General features: G+C 42.7%; 1 protein-coding gene across 11 annotated transcripts in view; it reads right to left on the bottom strand.

Moving 5' to 3' along the window:
• Window positions 1-2,588: 2,588 nt before the first annotated feature.
• The window catches only part of LOC139110492 (rap guanine nucleotide exchange factor 2), a 76,544-nt gene continuing 59,577 nt past the window's right edge, over window positions 2,589-19,555 (bottom strand). For 2 of the 11 annotated variants that reach the window (XM_070670306.1, XM_070670305.1), the window contains 15 exons: window positions 19,258-19,359; window positions 15,384-15,596; window positions 14,955-15,307; window positions 14,405-14,866; window positions 14,027-14,319; window positions 13,647-13,950; window positions 13,329-13,560; window positions 12,942-13,246; window positions 12,667-12,851; window positions 12,381-12,592; window positions 12,051-12,282; window positions 11,688-11,987; window positions 11,261-11,578; window positions 10,086-10,202; window positions 6,563-8,031 (listed from right to left, as the gene is read on the bottom strand). In XM_070670306.1, coding sequence (XP_070526407.1) covers window positions 7,487-8,031; window positions 10,086-10,202; window positions 11,261-11,578; window positions 11,688-11,987; window positions 12,051-12,282; window positions 12,381-12,592; window positions 12,667-12,851; window positions 12,942-13,246; window positions 13,329-13,560; window positions 13,647-13,950; window positions 14,027-14,319; window positions 14,405-14,866; window positions 14,955-15,307; window positions 15,384-15,596; window positions 19,258-19,359 — 4,173 coding nt within the window. In that variant the 3' untranslated portion in view covers window positions 6,563-7,486. Of the gene's footprint in view, window positions 6,525-6,562; window positions 8,032-8,076; window positions 8,992-10,085; window positions 10,203-10,667; window positions 10,826-11,260; window positions 11,579-11,687; window positions 11,988-12,050; window positions 12,283-12,380; window positions 12,593-12,666; window positions 12,852-12,941; window positions 13,247-13,328; window positions 13,561-13,646; window positions 13,951-14,026; window positions 14,320-14,404; window positions 14,867-14,954; window positions 15,308-15,383; window positions 15,597-16,505; window positions 16,662-19,257; window positions 19,360-19,555 lie in introns of those variants that run through there. The other 9 variants (XM_070670315.1, XM_070670308.1, XM_070670316.1 and 6 more) reach the window with 8 other exon arrangements.

Below are 19,555 nucleotides of genomic sequence, written 5' to 3'. Positions count from 1 at the left end.
CTCCGATCGAGCCGTTCGTACAAACGGAGGAAGTTCGGAGCCTGGAAATTATCTCTTCCGCCTCGCCTGGGCGACCTTCGAGCACCGCGAGGACCTTCTTTAAAGCAGGCGCGATAACCGAGATTTCCAAAGTTCGAACCGGTTAAAAAAAAAAAGATTTTTTTCCACCGATCTGCGAAAATCAGCGGAGGATCAAAAGTCCGGCTTGTAGGATCTCTTCCGGTTAGAACGTTAGATCGTAGACAGAGATCGAAGCGAGGTATTATCCCTCGAGGTACTCCCGGGACCTTTTACGACTCGATTGCGCACGTTCATTCTCGAGGGGTCTCTTTTCTAAGTGATTCGCCGCGGAGCCTTGCTCAATAAGAGAAGATGGTCTTCATTAACGAGGAAAATGGTCCCTGGGCGAAGACGGTGGTTGTCGATGCCGGAAGATTACGGTGAACGGCACGTCGGATGCCGGATATACGGGACCGGCCAAATAAGGGCCGCTTCGTCCTGCCGAATCATTCAGGCGGATTAAGTCAAGATTGCGTTGCGCCGGGACGATGGAACTCGATTATGGCACACTCGCGTCACTCGCGGATGTTCGACGACTCCCGGCGATCGAAGTGCACCATTACGCGCGCGGGACCAAGCCGGGTAATCTCGCCGATCTCGGCGGAAAACGCGTTCGGCGCGCGTTCAAGCGTCGCCGGCACGCTGGGGATCCCGGATCTCGGCACCGATGACGGCCGCGCGGAATACGATAAAACCGAGCGCGCGCACACGGCGAAGGTAAGAGCGGTTTTCGAACTGCCGGTCGGAAGGCGGCGTTTCTTTCTCCCCTGCACCGTGCATCGGCTCGTCGTAGAGAGAGGGAAATGGCGAAACCCAAGGTAGGAGGTGGAGGTGCCGCTGCGAAACACGCGGGGGGAAGGGATACTAGCGGAGGATATCTATGATATCCTCGTGGATCGCGATCGGCCGGTTCGCAAGGAAAGGCCTCGGGACGAGAGCAACCCTCGTGCTGTTTTTATCGGTTTTCCATCGACGTGCGCCTGCCAGCGACGCTTCTTACGCGGATTCTCTTGCCGTCTCTTACTTTCACGCGAAGCCTCATCGATTTTACTTTTAATAATTATCTCTGCACGTTAGATACGAAACACACGCGCGATCTATAGCTATTAAAGTATCGCAGGTCGCTTAAAAAAAAATTAAAAAAGAAAAAAAAATGTCCCCTCGTGTAAATAAAAAAAAAATTCGCGACAAACGTTTCCCAGGCTTGACTTTTGCAGTCACGTTACGGAGCTGTATAAATTACGAAAGATACCCTAAGAGAAATAAAAAAAAGAAAGAAAAAAAAAATGTTCTGCGGGCAGCGCTTCGCTCAAGTCGCAATGTTACGCGTGGTGAGCCGAGTAACCCCTGGACTGTCAGTTGGTTCCTGTCCAAAGCAACAGGTGCTCGTCAACCGCTGCCATGTGGCGGCCGCGCATACGTAAGGCGGCGTGCATTCCTTGCACTCGGCGCGACGACGCGGTTATTTTTCGAGGTGGTGAAATAAATTCCCTCGGCGACTTCCTTACCAATCCTTTAATTGTTCACATACTGCTTTGCTGGGGTGGGGAGGGGAGGGATTTTACATTGACGGGAGCTGTAACATCTATGCGCGCGAGTCTACAAATGGGTTTAATCTTAAATATGCGCTCGACGTAAATGATTTCTTCGTCGCTTACACTTAGTGATCGGTAGACTTCTCCTCCCACGCTATACGTACAGTAGACAGATTATACAAAACATCGTGTCGTACAAAATAGTAGCAGTAGTATCACCTATCGATTTCGTTCCTACGGACGGCCCCCCTCGCCTTTTAGCGCGCGGCGCCGAACTTCGTCGCGAAATAATTTGCGCCTCCGTGCTCCTCGAACGCGCGAGAATTCTACGTAACATATTCGCATATCCGACAAGAGGAAATTAACGAGCTTCGTGGTCCTTTGTGTTTCCGAAATGTCCCTTCGGAAGAAAGCCTTTCCCCTCCCCCTCCCTCCACGAATATGTCTGCCGAAGGATGATTAATTAAAGAAAAAAAGTCGGAAGTATTGTACCTTCTCTGTCGCCGCGGAAAAGAAAAATATCGCGCTAACACAGGCGTGGAGCAATGCGCGTTCGTTCTACAAGACGCTAGAAAAAAAAATAGAAAAAATATGTAAGACTGAGATTACGTATCTTTGTTCCGAAGATATCCTCGAGTTTTTAAAAACGCGTATTTCAAGAACGTTTGAAAGAGCGACTTGATAAGATTAGTGTACTTCTTAGACGTGCAGTAAGTCTGCTTTTCATTGCACCTTTCAGACGCCGGTTCTTATCGTTTCGCACCGTTTCGACACAGAGTCTAATCTATTTTTAAATATCCTCTTCTCCGCCATATCTTCCTCTTTGATGTATTTCGCAAAATAGAAATATATTATATACGTATATGTACATGCCTTGAAAAATGTTCGCTAAAAAAATATGAGTCCTTCGCACTGCGATAAGTAAATAAGCGGGAGGTAAATCTTCGGTGGATAGGATCGCAAGTGAGCAAACGAAACTGGAAAGACGGGGGAGGCGTTGTACTATGATTCAAGTTTTATTAAACAAATTAAATACAAAAGATTTTCTGTTGCTTGCCGTTCACGTTATACGCATACTCTGTCCAGCGAGAGAACAAATCGGAGCGGACGATCCGTCGAGATATATCCGTGTCGCGGCAGTTTTCCTGCCACTATTTGCGTAGCACTACAGGTCTAATCCTCGATGTGCTCTTTGCTTTCTTTCCGAGTTCCTTTTAGCCACGATTATTTTTCACGATAACAAACGAGTAGCTCGTCGATCAACCGCGAGAAAACGGCCTGCAATTGAATGAAAGTAGTACCATAGCCGTCTGTCTGGTAAGAGGCTGTATTCTTTTTTTTTTTTAAATTTCTTTTTCTTTACGGCTTAAGATAATTTTCGGTGGACGCTAGTTTCATATGAGAAACAGCGACCGAACGAGAATCTGCCGGTTTACGGTCGAACTCAAGCTCGGAATTTCAGATTTCTAGCGCGGCGTTTTCGTCATTATAATTGGCATTTTTTTTTTTTTTTTACGGTGGAAGTGAACTCGAAACTCGCCGAATGTGTCGATATTCCTTTTATCAATTTTCTGAGCTAGTAAGCAAAGGTCCGAGTATGCCACGGCATCGAGCAAGGGCGTCGCGCTCTCCTCACCTTTCCCTGCCGCCCTCCGACCTGTTTCTCTCGCTGGACAAAGTATAAACGATATATCTCGGGGGGGTTATAAATAATTAAAACAACAGAACGAGGCGTGGTATAAATAAAATAAAGAAAGAAACGGTGAGCGGAAGAAAATGCGGCCTGTCTCAAGCTTTCATTTTCCCGAACGGTGAGCATTCTCGCGTGTTCGCATTGTTTCCTACCGAATTTCATTAAGAGAAAAAGAGCAAGGGTTAATGACAAGGCGGCCCGGGGCTCCTGTATTTCGGGGCTGGATTTATGTTGCTACATAGCTTGGCTGAAATAACGCGGACTTGGACTTTTCACCGAGAATTCCGCGATCCAACATATTACATTATGATTAATATCCCACGTGATCGCGTATAAAAATGTTTTACTTCTCGCGCAAGTTTCTCGCGGTAGAAAAATTAAAATAGAAAATATGTCGGCGTCGTCGATCGTAGTAAGCAAAATATTCTTAGCGGCTAGAACTCTCGATGAAAGTTTATTCGGCCAGCTTTTCGGGAGGTCTTAAATGCACGCGGAATGACACCGGAGCCCCCAGCACGCCCGAAATGCAAAAGATGACGAGGGGAAAGAACATAGACTTCGAATAACAAATTTGTCGCATCAGATCTGAGAGGTAAAGAAAATAATTTAAATTTTTTTGACGCTGCATTATGAAGAATCTTAATTACCGGTAAATACGTTTAAAAACTTTTTCCAAGAACATTGGATATTAATATTTAAAAGTTATTAGGATATGTACAAAGAGATATAATATATGAATATGAAGGGTGTGTGTAAATATATTGAATTTTCTCGTACCAAAAGATCGAGCTGGATCGCACGTTCCTCCTCGACGTTTTGGAACCGTTAGACACTACGTTAAAGAGTAACACAGTCTTTATGGATTTCAAGATTGGTCTTTCAATATAAAAAAAAAAAATTAAAAAATAAAATACAAATTAAAAAAAAAGGAAGTAAGCTAATGTTAGTAAGTAATATTAATTAACAGCAACTTCTTTGTCTTTTTCGGAAGAAACAGCAATTTATCGATAAGGCGCGAATGTTGTAAAATGCGGCAAGACGAAGTTTGGAATGTAACTTAACGATAGAAATTCGAGTATCCAAAAAAGCACTGTGTTGACTCTTGATACTCTCTTTTAGTCTTCCTTTCTCGCACACGCATTCACACTTGTTCGCATTCTCTCTCTTTCTCTCATATTCTTTCGCGTTTTCTCGATTTCCATATATCGGCAAATCGCAAAAACGACACCCAGGTAATTAGGCTCTCTTTGCTAGCGCGTCGATACATATCGTGCACGTGAATTAGTTTTTTTTTTCTTTTTATAATACTTGTAAAATGGCTCGAGTCTCACGTCAGTGAACAAGAGCGTATGTACGTGTATGTGTGCTGTATGTGCGAGCGCGCACACACGCGTGTATGCGTACATATACACGTCTGTATCTGTGTATATATAATATACATGGATAAATCTACTATAATAAGCCAACCGCTTCTCTCGTACCGACATGTAAAGTTGTGAAAGTTTTATTTATTCCCCTCCTCGAATTCTACGAGAGATACGATCTAAAGAAGTCTTTTGCACATTATGAATTAGTCTCGTAAAAAAAAAAAAAAAAAAAAATTAACAAGCAACTTCCGTTCATAAAACAACGACGAATATAAAGCCAATGATAACGTCGCTGATAAAGTGGCGAACTAAAGACTGAAAATAGAAAAAGAAAAAAATAATTTATTTGTAAAATAAAATATGTTATATGCTTCGTAAAAATAAATGAATCAAAGTAATAAGGATCGAAGAGTTTGACGGGTCGGTCTCGCCGTACATTTTGCCGCGAGACATTACCGTCTCTCGACGGTAGAACAAAAATAAATTGCGTTGTTGCGAAAAACAATTACCTTGATCGTAGCTTTCGAGAAATTCCTTTTTTGTACTTGATTATGTCGTCGTTAAAATACAGCGAAAGCGTAAAAAGATATTAACTCTCCTTATAAAATCTGAATAATCTGTACTAGAGCCCAGAAATCGGCAATAGAAATCTCTTAAAAGGAAGGCGCTTAAAACAGAATAAACACTTTCGAATAACGAAATCTAAAACGATTACGAAACGTTTCCCTTTTTTTTTTCTTTTTTTTTTTCCTTTTCTTGTCCCGATAAAGAAACGAATCTCTCTTAGCTCTTAAACACGTAACGCCGGCGAAGACTATTTGTGTTAAACACAAAAGCAAACCACGATATACTTCGACGACGAGAATCCATGTCTCATCTCTCGTAAGCTTTTCTGGTTTCCCTAAATACTATGACACTACGCTATGTACACCATCTTACGCTATTACGGGACACTAAATGACCTATCAAGTATATATTACTGCTCCTTTTCCCTAAAACTATGACACTACGCTATGTACACCAACTTACGCTGCAATGGGACACTAAATGATCTATCAAATATATATTACAGGTCACGCCGTTATATTCGTACTTTCTCTGGCGACACGCAGTATATATAACATCTTTGGGCTTGGTTTTATTACACATTTATATAGAATATTACGATCATTTTCCTCTCTTCTCCCATTCCTCTCGCTTCTCGCCATCGCACGAAAGTATGTGAGCGCTTACTCGCGAAGCGTTCCCTCAGTCTAATAAAAGAAAAAAAAAAAGAAAGAGAAAAAAAAATAGAAGAAGAAAATACTCTCCTACAACTCTTCCTTCCCGGTTACCGACGTTTGCCAGTTATTTGTCGCTTTCCACGGTGCGTTGTACAAACATTGTAACGCTTGAGATTCTCGGCGATGCCTTCAGGTTCGTCGCAGGGACCCTTGGAAGACAAGCGTTTTATTTAAATAAGAATAAACGCTATTTCTCGCAGTGAAGTCTAAGTAGGTTTCGCGCTAACGCGGAAAATAGATAATAAAAAAAAAAAAAAGAAATAGGTCGCCCGCACTTTCCCACGTTTCAAGAGAGTAGTATCGTGGACGCATCGACGGTCAAAAGTCATCGGAATTGGGATGCCACCGTTACGCGAATGCAAAAGCGACGGTTCGCGGTAGTGGGAAGAAAGTTCCGCGAGCCATCGATCCTCTTTCGCATTCTCCTTTCGTTGCACGGCTTCGCGCGCGGAATTATCCGGAAACGATTTCTCCTCTGACCGCGTAGAAAAAGGAACAGTGTGACGAAATTAACTAAACGGTAATCGAGACTCGGTGAAACTCGGTGGACCACTTTAAACCGCCGACACTTGGGCATCTTCGTCATCTGCAACAATTTAAAACGCATTTTAATAAATGACACCATGCCCCGGATATAATGACTTGGCGAACGAGAGGCTCTAATTTGTATCGGTGCAATTTCACGCGTGAGTTAAGTCCCCGGTTGACTGAAACTGGTTCGAATGTAGGCAAGAATGTCACGTGTACGACAATTTCTTTCTCTTTATTTTTTTACGTCTTGATATTAGAGTCTCTCGCTGGTCAACATAATGCATTCTTATAAACTTAAGATTTATTATTTCGAAATTAATCGGTTTAAGAGAAATAATTAATGCAAAAAAAATTAAAAAAAAAAACCGTGCGACATGGACAAGCAGCAAAATCATGCCTCGACATCACGCAAGTGATGAACGAATAGCGAAATTTGATATATTATTAATTTTAATGCAAAATTCAATGATGGGCGGGCTGATGCACTTATGCAATGATCAGTAACATAAATATCGACATAATGCAAACAAATACGATTTTGCATCACGAGATCACGTAATCGTGAGTATGCAACATAGAATAACAATCACATTGATTAAACACAAGCTTTACAAACATATTGTACAGGGCATTTCGTCCACTTTACAATATAATTATTTACACCGCGAAGTAGAAACCTCATAATATTCGTCAATCAATTAATATCGTCACTGCGTTTATAATTACGTTGGATTCTGCGGTTAAGGCTGTATGTATAACTGTGTTTGTCATCGTGTTGAAAATTTCGTACATTAAGTCCTTCTCGAAGAAAGAAAAAGAGAAATTAATTAAAGAGAACGTCGGACTAAGCTTGTAAATATTTCTAGACCGGTACATACGTAGAGAGGAAAAGAAAAAAATAAAAATAAAAAAATAAGAAATAAAAAAAAGACGGAAGCTTCAAACGTGTCATCATGTCTGTTCAAACAAATACATAAAAATTGTAAATGCATGACGACGTCGAGATAGCAATCGTTTTCAGCGAGCGCGCGCGTGCGATGAAAAACTCCGAATGAAATCAAGAAAAAACGAGCTGAATGATCGTGAGAGTACAATCTTCACGAAAGCGGGTTCCGACAGCGGTGAGCTGACGGAGTGCTTTCGCCAACACTCCTCGTCGTGCGTGAACGTCGACAACGAGAATGTGAAAAAGAGGCAAGTCTGCCCGTCTCGACGAGCGGTCGAGGACGGGACGTGTACGGTGAGGGTGAGTGTGTGAACCGTGTGTGAACGGTAGAGAGCGATTTGGCTAGATGTAGTACCATCTTCGTGATCTGCGCCTCGATAGGTGACCCCCTCGTGGCTGTTAGCACGACCGAGTCTGTGCAATCTCGCCATCTGCTGCACGACTTTGTACGCCGGTGGCTGGCGACATTGCGGAGTGCCGCTCATGCCCGACCGCATCGAGGACGTCACGTTGCCCGTCATAGCGCCCATCGTCATTATGGTCGTGGTCCCCGCACCGGGCGGCGGCAGCGGGGCAGGCATCCCCAGGCCCATGCTCGCTCCTAATCCCGTAGTACCTGAAAACCCTCGACTCTCTCGATCTCTCTTTCTAATCGCCGCTCCCCTTTCTCGCCTCCTCCAACGTCCTCCACCTCGACAAAGCAACTCACTTGCCACCACAGATCCAGATATCAAAAGCTCATGAGTTTATCCACACGTGATTTTAAATACGCGGGTAGTTCTTGCAGAATTAATTTAAGCTTACGAAAAATTGATAGCGTAATAGTTAAGCTCTTATTTTCGTATTCACGTCGAGAGAAATAAAACGGCCGAAATCCGCGCGAGAGAAACGAATTTAGTAATCGTAGCAGAACCTTGCCCCGAGAGAGAAGGAAGCGTGGACGGTATCGTCAAACGGTATCCTGAAAAGAACTCACGATTTTCTAATTCTACGGTGTACGCAAAATGGAGCAAGCTCGACGTGAACGCTTCTAAATCAGAAACAAGCAGCAGTGCTACGTTCGTCACCCAGCGTGCTGATCAAATCGTTAGATTACACACACATACAACATTACACATCGGAGGCAACGCGCGCGATTACACACACGTCGCTCTTCGGCGAGTAAAACAATCTGCAAAGTTCAGACAAAGTCCAAAGCTGCGTCAAGAAGGCAAACAAAATTAGTGTCTAATTCGCAATACTTGCACGTTATTTCGCATGCATGAGACGTACATTTTCATCAACCCTATTTAATTAATTAAATTAATATAAACCTCCCCCCGGTCCCTCGCCCTCTTCAAGGCAGCAGGAATAGGGCAAGATCAGTGCAATGAGCCGATGCAGACGAACGAAACGGGCAAGACAGTCGCGAACTCACCTTGAGGAGTTGGGGGTTGGTGATGATGATGATCGTGATAATGTTGGTGGTGGTGATGATGGTGATGATGATTGTGGTTGTGATTCTGATTGGCGGGAAGCGGAGGTAGCACTGCTACCGCGTGAGGAAACGGAGGAGCTCCGCCTCTTATAACAGACCCTGCACCATACAGAAGCCACATACGGCATATCTTTTTTACAAAATCTACAAACTTTGCGACGTTAATGAACCGCGGAAGATCCTCGGGACGTATCGCCTTTATCTTTCTTTTAATTTAATTTCTCTTTTTTAACGATGCGAATGCGTTTTCGAAAGCGACGAGTAACGCACGAAGTACCGCCTGCGTGATCAAGCGAGTGATAAAGCTGCAAAGCGAATCTTAGAAGCGGCGGAGCCTTCAGAAGCGATTGAAAGCACAGTTATGCTACACGCAGCGTTCAACGACGCGAATATCAATGCGAAAACGAACACGGCAATGTTTAGTATTTAATATTTAATTTTCTTTTTTTTTTTTTTTTATTCGTTCATCTGACATTTACGGGAATTCGTTCGATGTTTGAAGGTACGTGGGCCATGGGACATACGTTTTTTTTTTTTAGTAATAAAATTTAGCCAGCAACATAAATGTCAAATAATTACGTGAAACAATAAAATAAACACACGAACGAAAGTACTCAGCAAATCACCACTTAAAATGGAATTATATTTATTACAAATAATTTATAAATTTAAATCGTAACTGCGAGTATTCAGTAGGCACATTGCAAATCACTCTTACATGAATCTATAATATCAAAACCTAGACACACCAAAATTATAATACACTGGTTCTGATTAAACTATTAATAATACTATCACTCATTACAAATACGACTGACACGTAATCATTTGGCAATAAAAAATAAAATACTGCAACCAAAGCCAATGTAAAGAAAAAAAAAAAAAAAAAACAGGAAAAAGGAAAAATAATATTTTAATTAAAAAAAAAAATAAATAAAAAACGAACAGCGGATGGGTGTATGAACAGCTGCCTCACATTATAAAAATGTATCCGACAGTCGTCGTGAGCGCTCCGAGAGAAAATTTGATTTCCGGTGCTTGGTTTCCGTCCGACTCGGTGACATCGGACACCGCGGGAGAAACCACTACTTTACTACGGTGTGTCTCTACGAATCGGGCAAGAGGAACAGCACACGAGCACACTTCGCCATGACCCGTTCTCTCGTTCCACTCTCATGTTTTTAACTACGTACCTTGCAGAGCGGAGTGTCGTCTTTGCGGCGGCGGTGGGCTGCCGCCCGCTTCCACGCTGCTCCCGCTGTGGCTGTCCAGCTGAGTGCTATGACCACTGTCACTGCTCGTCACCGAACCTACGCACAGGTTCCCAAGACACTTCTATCACTACACACGTTCTAACCGGGAGATTACACCCTGACACGACTCGCTAAACGACTCTACTGGTCTAACCGCGAACGCTCGCTCGTATCTTATTTTGTTCCACGGCAAATTGTCTCGCATAGAACCGCGAGACCCTGAATTACTTTGCCGCGTTCTAACTGCACGTCTCTCGCGCATTCCTATCTACGTCTTTTTTTTTTTCTCGCCACCCATGGGCACCCTATGCTCTATCATTAGCAGAGCGTAATCAACAAGTATCTTTTATGCGCGACTGTTCCGTTGTAAATATTAAAGCTGTTACCGATAGTATTTATTAATCTTCTATACGACGTTCAGAAATCTTATTTAACTTATTTAACAGTTTTATTTTACCGATTTAGTTTATTATTTTTTTTTTTTTTTTTTTTTAGTAATATTCATAAGTCAAAACTGTCAGGAATTAATTTTTTTTCTTAACGATTTGAATGCGTAAAAGCAGCGCTGTAGATCTCATTAAAATACGACTCCGCGTATGTCCCATGGTCTAAGAACTCCCAGTTGAAGTCGAAGTCGCAGTTTGTTTTGGAGTTAGATTCGAGGCGTGACGTCGTGACGTCTGATCGAAAAGAAAAGCTCGCGCTATAGTAGTCGGCATACAAGATGCGTGTGTGAGTGTCGTGTATATATGGATCAACTAAATAACATGGAACATTTATAATTTGCGTAAACGGCTGTGCAGCGTGCATAATAATGAGATTCCTTGTTGCGAGACCTGACCAGTGTATGTAACGAGCAATGAAAGTGCGTGATGGTATTTCGCGAGATGCGTGTCTATTATCCCGATATTTGCGATCGATCAACGATCAGTCTGTTAATATGATTTGGAAAATTAGAAACAAAAATCTATTAAAATCGCAAAATAAAATAACTTGGAAATTTATTTAAATGCAATAATCAATCTAAATGTCTTTAGAAAATTCTAAAGAACGCGTTACTGTACCGGACAGCATCTCGCTTCAAACCATTTCGTAAAGAAAGAAATAGTACTCACCGCTCGTAAGAGTTTTCCTCAGCGGTTGAAGATTACTCAAACTAGTTACACTACTGCTCTCCGCGCTGAGATCGACAGGCGGCGGTAGGCTGGCAGGCGTATCGCTGTGGGATCGCTCGTGCATCGGTACCCTGCTACCAGATCCTACTCTTCTAGGTGCACCTGGACTTGGCTCCAAGCCACTCGAATGTAGCGCTAATCCCGGTACGGGTAGCGGAGGTGGGCAATGCTTAGGTTGATATGGTCGTGTTTTATGAGGGTCAGACAGAGCTAACATTTTTCTAACTGCTTGCGGCGATGCCGCGCCGAATTTTGTACCTATACGTGAAAATTTATATATATTAATATAAATAATTTATATAAATTAATATAAATTACAAAATTACTCTTCAAAAATATTATAACGCGATTGAAAAGATCGATCTACCTTGTATACTCTTTCTGCCTTCACTGGTACTACTAGCACTACTAGTAGTCGATAGCGTAGGCGACGGATGCCGCCTTCCCCGACTCCCACCTAGCGGTACCGCAGCTGCAACCGCAACGGCTCCTGCGTGTGGTTCGCAATCGACCGAAAGTTGATGCAACCGTTCTTCGTCAGTGATCACTTTCATATTTGCGAGATAGGCCTTTACTCTCCGAACCATCTGTGCTTCCTCGAACATTTTCTTCGGATTTGGTGCGGCCGTAGATTTCTTTCGTCGTTTTACAGTCGCAGTTTGACCGCCTAGAAATTATAATACAATATAAATATAGGATAATATAAAATAATTTATTTAAAAAAATTTACCTTGATTGCCAGTAGTCATTTGGTTCAGAGCTACCATCGCGGAACTTGGTGGTTGCCCGCCTCTTTCTAACATAGTGAGTAAATCGTAGGGTGAAGAACACATGTTTGTTAATGTTCTCACTTCTTTCGCAATCATCCTGAGTTTTTCGAAATTAACCAGACTTTCTACTCTTGAATCATTACCAAGATGTATAAAGGTTAAATCTTTTTTCACCACCGGGTAGAAGGGTATCTAAAAAATAAATAATTATTTATATCGCTGGTAATAATAATTATAAATGATAAATAATTAATAATAAATTTAATGAGAAATGAAGAAAGATAACTTACAATCGGTGGTTGCGTTTGTTCAGACGCCACCAATTGCCGGTATTTACTCATATTACGACTGGGGTCCATTAATTCTTGTAGATCGCTGAATAATCTTTGATATTTAGTTGGCAGTTTTTCCCACGAAGCTCTTAATCTCGAAACAGAACCATGCCCCAAACCAGACACAATCGCGAACATGGAATTGAAATTTTTGCACTCCTTACATTGACCTGTATAGAAATAATATTAATTATATAAAATATTCGAAAGATAAAATAAGAAAAACGATTTCAAATATACTTACGAGCTATTTTAATAAATTGCTTTATAATCTTACTGCGCCGCACGAGATTATGTTCGGAACAAACTTCTGTTACAACCCAAAACATTTCTCTGTTGACTAGTTCTGCAAACTGACTGAGCATAGGTACACCGTATCTACTTTTCAATTCAAACAAATCATCCACGTACTCTGTCGATTCGATTTGTCTGCAACGAAATACACAAAAATAAGCTTATTATAATTATAGCATTATTATTATAAAACATAGTTATACATTTCATAAAATATTAAATTACCTGAATATACTGAAGTCTTGTAGAGTCAGTTGTATTGCTACTTCCACAGCATTTAACTGCAAAAAGTGTACTTGAGACTCTCGAATGAGTTCCGGAGCTTGATCGTCGGCCACCAAAGTTTCGGAAATTCCATTAGTTTTCAAATAATATCGAGAGCTTAATCCGATTCGTTCCGCAAGATTCTGTAATTGATCCGGCAATCTACGTTGCTTGATCATACCACCTTCGCCGACACTCACTTCCGCCAGAGAGAAATTTGAACTGCTTTCGGTTATACCAAATTCTTGAAGTGCAAGCATTACCACCTATAAAAAATTAACACATTATATTATAATTCGTACACGTTTTTCTTCGGTTATTTAATCTCAATAGCATAAGTTTACTCACCTCGTGCGCTGTCGTTTCTTTATGAATAAGGAGATATTTGCAGGTTTGATCAGCTTTATATACTTTGAGCACGTGTTCAGGATAATCGTTTGCCCTTAAATCATCGTAACAATAAAGCGACGTAAGATCTGGATTACTTTTCGAATGGTATAAATTAGTAGTAGTTTGAGTAAGCCCTGTTCCCGGTGGTGTATGCGGTGGCGCGAGGGGATCATCCACGTGTACACCGTCGCTATTAAATTTATAAAATATTTTGTCAGCAAAAAAATTTACATAGATTTAATTATTATTTGTTAAAACATATTTCACGTCACTCACTTGATCGTGTTCTTTGGCAGTATGTTCATTTTCATAAGTGCCTTCTGTAATCGCCGTTTAGGTCCAAGAGTCATAAATCCTTTGTGTTCTTTTTTAGCATCCTTGCATGGTGACACATTACTGTCAGGAATTAATAACGGTACTCCACCAATCATAGGATTTAATGGATTCACAGGAGTCAAGGGATCCACGTGCGTTGATAATCTAACACGCGGATCTGATTGAAGCCTGGGTATTTCTGGTTTATTTGTTCTACCTCGGGGTCTTGGAGAATTGTCTGGCATTTGAAGCATTTCTTTAAAAGCTATAAAAAAAAAAAAATTAATTATTGTAGGTAAAAAGATATATTTTATTACTTTTAATTTATTAAATAAACTCACCAAGCAAATTAGATTTTACAGTTATACTGAGATGCGTAGAAGCTCTCAGAATATCGAGAGCTTTCGTGTGATTAACGTGTTCGAAACTTTGGCCATTTACTTCTAAAATTTGATCGCCTCTCTTCAAACCGACATCTTCAGCCTTGGATCTCTTGTCAACTTTTGAGATAAATATACCAAAACCTCTCTCAAATCCTCCTAAAATGCTAAAGTTTAGGACTTCGTCCCTGTTTGGCCTGGCTAACGTTACGTTCCGCGTTCTCGCTTTCGCGGCGCATGCAATATTTAACAACCTAAAATCAATCAACGAATTATAAATAACAATTATTATCCCCAATATTATTTTATGCACTTTAAAATAGAGAAATATAAATTTACCTTTGTTGTCCTAACATTTTCTCCTTTTCCAATCCATTTTCGAATACTTCTAAAAATTCCATCATCGCCGGATCAGTCTCGAAGTCGGTAAAATGATTGTTCACCCATAAGAGTACAACGCGAGCAACGCGATCTCGCACTTGCGCCTGGTCGAACCACTCCAGCAATTGACTCGCGACTAACAACGGACTATCGATAAACGTTCGATGAGTTAATAGAAAGTCTTCCACGTAAGTAGGATCCGTAATACTGTTTTCTTCAATAAGCTGTAACATCAAACGCTCCGGTGTTCCCCGAATTACTACGTGACCTCTTCGGGCCGCGCCATCTAAAGCTCCTCGCAATTCGGTCACTAGAATTACTCTTCCGTTCTCTTCGTGCCTCCTAGTGTTCTCTTCTCCTTGATGCTGTATTTGAAAGTAATCCCTTTGTGTGACGCAAACAAACTGGCAATCGTCGCACCTGTAGATAGAAAATTGCATTTTTATTTTCTCGTAACTGTCTAGACATTGCTGCCTGTAAATAAGTAGGAAAGAATCGTATTACGTACTTTGTTCTCATAACTCCGCGGTGTAGCAGCCTGTCCATGGTAGGCAAGATACCGAAGCTGTCTCCGAGACCGAGTTGTTCAATCTCGCCATTACTGTGCTCAATCTCAACTGCCCCGTTGATGAGCACGCTCCAACTATCGAGCTCTTCGCCGTCATTTAAGACTACCATACCCGCGCGATCGACCACCGCAAATACCATAACAGCGCACAGCGCTCTCCTGACAGCCAAAGTCATATTCGTGAAAGCTTTCAACTGCTGAGTGAATTCCAAAAGTGTCTCTATGTCATCCTCCGTTCTGTCAACGGGATCCTTTTCTAAACACTCTCGTACAGGATCTCGCACTGTTAAACTCTGAAAAAAGATAGCAATTTAAAATTAGAGTCAAGCTTTATGTATCTCTGGGAAATAATGTAATTATGATTCTTACGTCCATGCTCTCTGCTAAATCTTCCTCCTCATCGCTGTCGACGATAGACTCCACGAGACCTGACAGATCCACGTCGTCAGGATCCGCGTCTAGCGAGCTTTGTACAGATGTCATTGTGTCGGATCCACTGTACGCCGAACTTGTGTCACTTGAGTGACTGCTTCTGTTTGACTTCTGATACAGCTCCGGCCTGCCTGTCAGGCCCTGCGAGAACTGTAAAGGAAACATCTTGTTAAAATACTTAAAAAATTTCTTAGGTTCATAGGTTTCTTTATACATTCTTACATATCTCCTAAACTAAATACCACGTTTCTTATTTTTAAAATAGTATAAGAGACAACGCGTTCAGATAAATTATTACAAAGTTAAATTCTAATATCTCTATTATATATTATACCATATAAAAGTTACATGAATACATAATAGGATACGCAGTACTACATTCTCACTAAAAATTCGCAATAAAAAAATCAGCACGATGAAGTAAAAAGAAACAGAGTTTTAGAAGTGTACTTCAGTATCGATAAAAAGTCGAATACGCTATTTACATATGCTTAGGCGCATCCTGAAAATTACAAAAAAAATGCCGAAATAAAAGCCCACGCGGTGGCGATAATTAAACATCTGTTCCGTTCCGATCTCTTCCTCTTCGCAGCCCCTCGATAGCCCACACGATTGCAACAATAACAACGGTTCACGAAAGCGATTCTGCGATTCCGTCATGCCCGAACGTCGAGGACGGCCGGTACCTGCATCATTCCGAGCGAAGGGAGACAAAAACATCGGCGACGACGCCGCGCGCTCGCAGCCAAGTAGGAAATACCAGGAATGGGCGTGATTGGGACGGCTTTAGTTAGGTTAGGTCGCAACGACACGATATCACGCACGCATGCACGATTGCGTGAGTGTGCGGGCGTGCTCACGCGCGCGCGTCCGCGTTGTACATACTCGTCGGGCAAAACAAGACGCCCGCGACGATCGTTGTCATGTCATCGCGAGGACGCGTGCCCCGAGTACCCTCCGCGGATGAAGGGGGAGGGCGCGGGGCCCGCGACGGAGAAACAGGCGAGGGCGAGAGCCAAGGCCATTTTGAGTCCACCTCCGAGAGGAGAGGTCACTCACTTGATACACGCCGAACGCGTCCATCGCGCCAGCGGGGCCCGCGATCCTCGTCGCTCGTTTGTCCTCGGCGTCGATCACGACAGGTCCGAGCCGACCGCGGTACGCATCTTCCTGCGCGCCTCGTCCGCCTCCGGTCGCCTTGTCCCTCGCGAACGGACGCACCGCCGCGTCGTTTCTCCTCGCACGGCACGACTCGCCTCGGAACTCGCGACGCGCCCGACTGTCCGGTGTCGTCCGGCTACTCGCGTCCGTCGTCGCAGCCGGTCATCAACTTAGCAAACGTAGGACTGGCCTCGTCTCGACCCGCCGCCGTCACTGACTCGCGTCCCCCCGCGTCCCGCATCGTGGCGGCCGCTCGCACGGCATTCCCTACGGACCGCGGCACGGTCACGTGATCCTGCAAGCGACGGCGACGGTACAGGAGCGTGTCAACGCGCGGAGGAGATTGTACATCGCTCGGCGGGGAAAGAGAAGCACCGGGCCACCTGTAGCTTCCACGCGCGACTGTTTCTTTTTCCCATTTTTCCTTTTTTTTAATTGTTTTAATTTTATTTTTTTTATTTTTTTTTATTGAGAGTTTGACATGAATCTCCTTAACACTTTGCCCGCGAACTTGCACGGTTTTATGGCTGCGTAATCTGATTCTTGAAGACTACACGGAGTATAAAACTTATCTCATGTCGCAATTTAATTTGTAAGACGGGTAAATTGAAATTTTAATATAATTTATTAGAACGAACCTAACACGGGACCGCATAATTAATCCGCGAGATAAATTCGTAGGATTCAAAGGAAGAACATATAAAACGGGGTTAATATTAATATCGACATATAAAAAAATTGTTTTCACATCGGTTGGGAGATTAAATTTTCCGCCTTCACGCGAGGTCGCAACAATGGCCGGCAGTTAATGAAATTTTGTTGCACGTATTGTACGGGAATTAAATTAAATCAAATCTCGTTAAACCGAGTACGCACACATGTATCTTTGGTAGATCCAATATCGCTATTCGTAATTTCGTGGTGGCTCGTAAACGCGACGGAGTTTTGCGTCTTCGTAATCTCAATATTTTCCACGCAACCGTTCCAGGAAAAGGCGTCCCGTTTTGTTAATTAATATGTCGCGTTAATATGTAAAACCGCCATTAGAGACCTGACCTCATTATAACAATTAATAGCGGCAACAATTATTCACTAATAACGGCAGGCGATAAACTTACCGGGAAGTATTAAAAGGAAAAATAAAAATTAAATAATAATTCGACTAATTAATTCCTGCTTGTGGAACAGAGCATTTAATAACGAGAGAAAAGGCTCGGGCGCGATTTGCATTTATTAACCGAGAGCGGTATTTAAATAACCGTCGGATTCGTGTGGGAGATGATTTTATTCGACGCGGCGCGAAAGTGAATTTAACGATGAATGATCGCGAATAATTACTCCGCGGGGAAACAAGAATAATGTCTGATGTACAATGCCCGGGTCTCCCACGTTTGAATTTTCACGAAATTGTGCATATTGTATCGAGCTTGACGCCGGGGCCAGAAGCCAGCTTTCGATCCTCGTCATCAAATAATCAGCCCAGCGTCACGAAGAACGCGGAAAATGAAGGATATTTCATTAACTTGCAAAATAATCGCGTCGCATAATGCTGAATCGATAATGATTATGACAAGACCCGGCAGAAATAGCCGGGATTAAAAATAATAAAGGCACAATATAGCGCTTAATACGTAATACAGCCTGCTTCGATTTAAATGCCCACGCGAGTGTCAGCGGCCGACGCGACGTCACAGGAACACTGCGAGGCACGCACGAGGGGGAAAAAAAAAGGAAAAAAAAAAAAAGAAAAAAGAGAGAGAAAGAACGCGCCGGCGATCCCGCGATTAATATTCAACGGCCCTCGCGATTAGTTAATCGTCTTGCGGAACAATAAACAAACAATGACGTAAATTGACGCCAACAACGCCACTTTGAATTGATCTTAAGAGGAGGGCCTCTTCTATAGAAAGTCCAAGCGGTCGTGTGAAACGCGCTTAAGGAGTCGACGGACGGTCGATCGAGCCGCAAAGGAACGAGAGAAAGAGAGATACAGAGAGAAAGAAAGAGACGGGGGCGAGGGAGGGTGAAGCGAAACGAGGGAGAAGGCGGGTTAGAAGAGAGAAAAAGACGCGAGGCAGGCGGCCGAGGGATAGAGAAGCGTCGCTGGTCCGCTCAAAGCATCCATCCAGCAACGGATAGTAACCGCTCAAAGGCCACTGTCCGACCCGGCAGATGATTTATACGACCCGTTATGTCGTCCGTGCCCGTGTATCTCACTTTTCCTTTTGTCCCTCTCCCCCCCGCGCCCACTTTCCAAATTGCTTCTCTCTCATTCAGCTTCTTGCCCCCGCCGGAAGAAACCGCGGGCTGCAGGTACTCCGCCGAGCACGCGCTCGGCACCGAGCTTTTAAATTCCGATCGGAATTATCATGGACATTTATACGCCGTTAAGGGAAAAGCTAAGCCTCGATTATATCTGCTCGCTAGGAGCACCATAAAATTGTTAAGCCGAGGTTAAGAGTAGGTAAATATATGGTCCGATTGCGTGACGAAAGCTCGTCAAGTTTACGTTTTGATAAAGATAATTCACTGAGATATTTTATCGCGCGAGATTGATATGTTATTTTAACGAATTATTGAAATTAATAGATAGGATCGTCATACATTAAAAAAAAAAAAAAAAAAGAAAAGAAAAAGAATTAAATATTACCGTGTCATCGAAGACCAGGTTCACCTGACGGTGGTCAGTTATGGGGTGGGGGTGCGGTGGTCGATGCATCCTCCCTCCGCCATGAACTTCCGGGTAGTCGATCTGCAAAGGACATGCCGGTTTATAAGTCAATAAGCGAACTATAAATAAATTATGTGCAGCGCGTACGGTCTATTGATCTTGGTCAGCAAGTGATCACGCGCGTGTATGTGATAAAACGTTTGAATAATCATCGATAATTGATCGGCCGACATGGGAAAGCGAATTAAATTAAATTAAAGATAAATTAAAATCTAAA

Source organism: Cardiocondyla obscurior, linkage group LG20 (genome assembly GCF_019399895.1).
Source record: "Cardiocondyla obscurior isolate alpha-2009 linkage group LG20, Cobs3.1, whole genome shotgun sequence".
Taxonomy (NCBI): domain Eukaryota; kingdom Metazoa; phylum Arthropoda; class Insecta; order Hymenoptera; family Formicidae; genus Cardiocondyla; species Cardiocondyla obscurior.
This window is presented reverse-complemented; position numbering and strand designations above follow the sequence as displayed.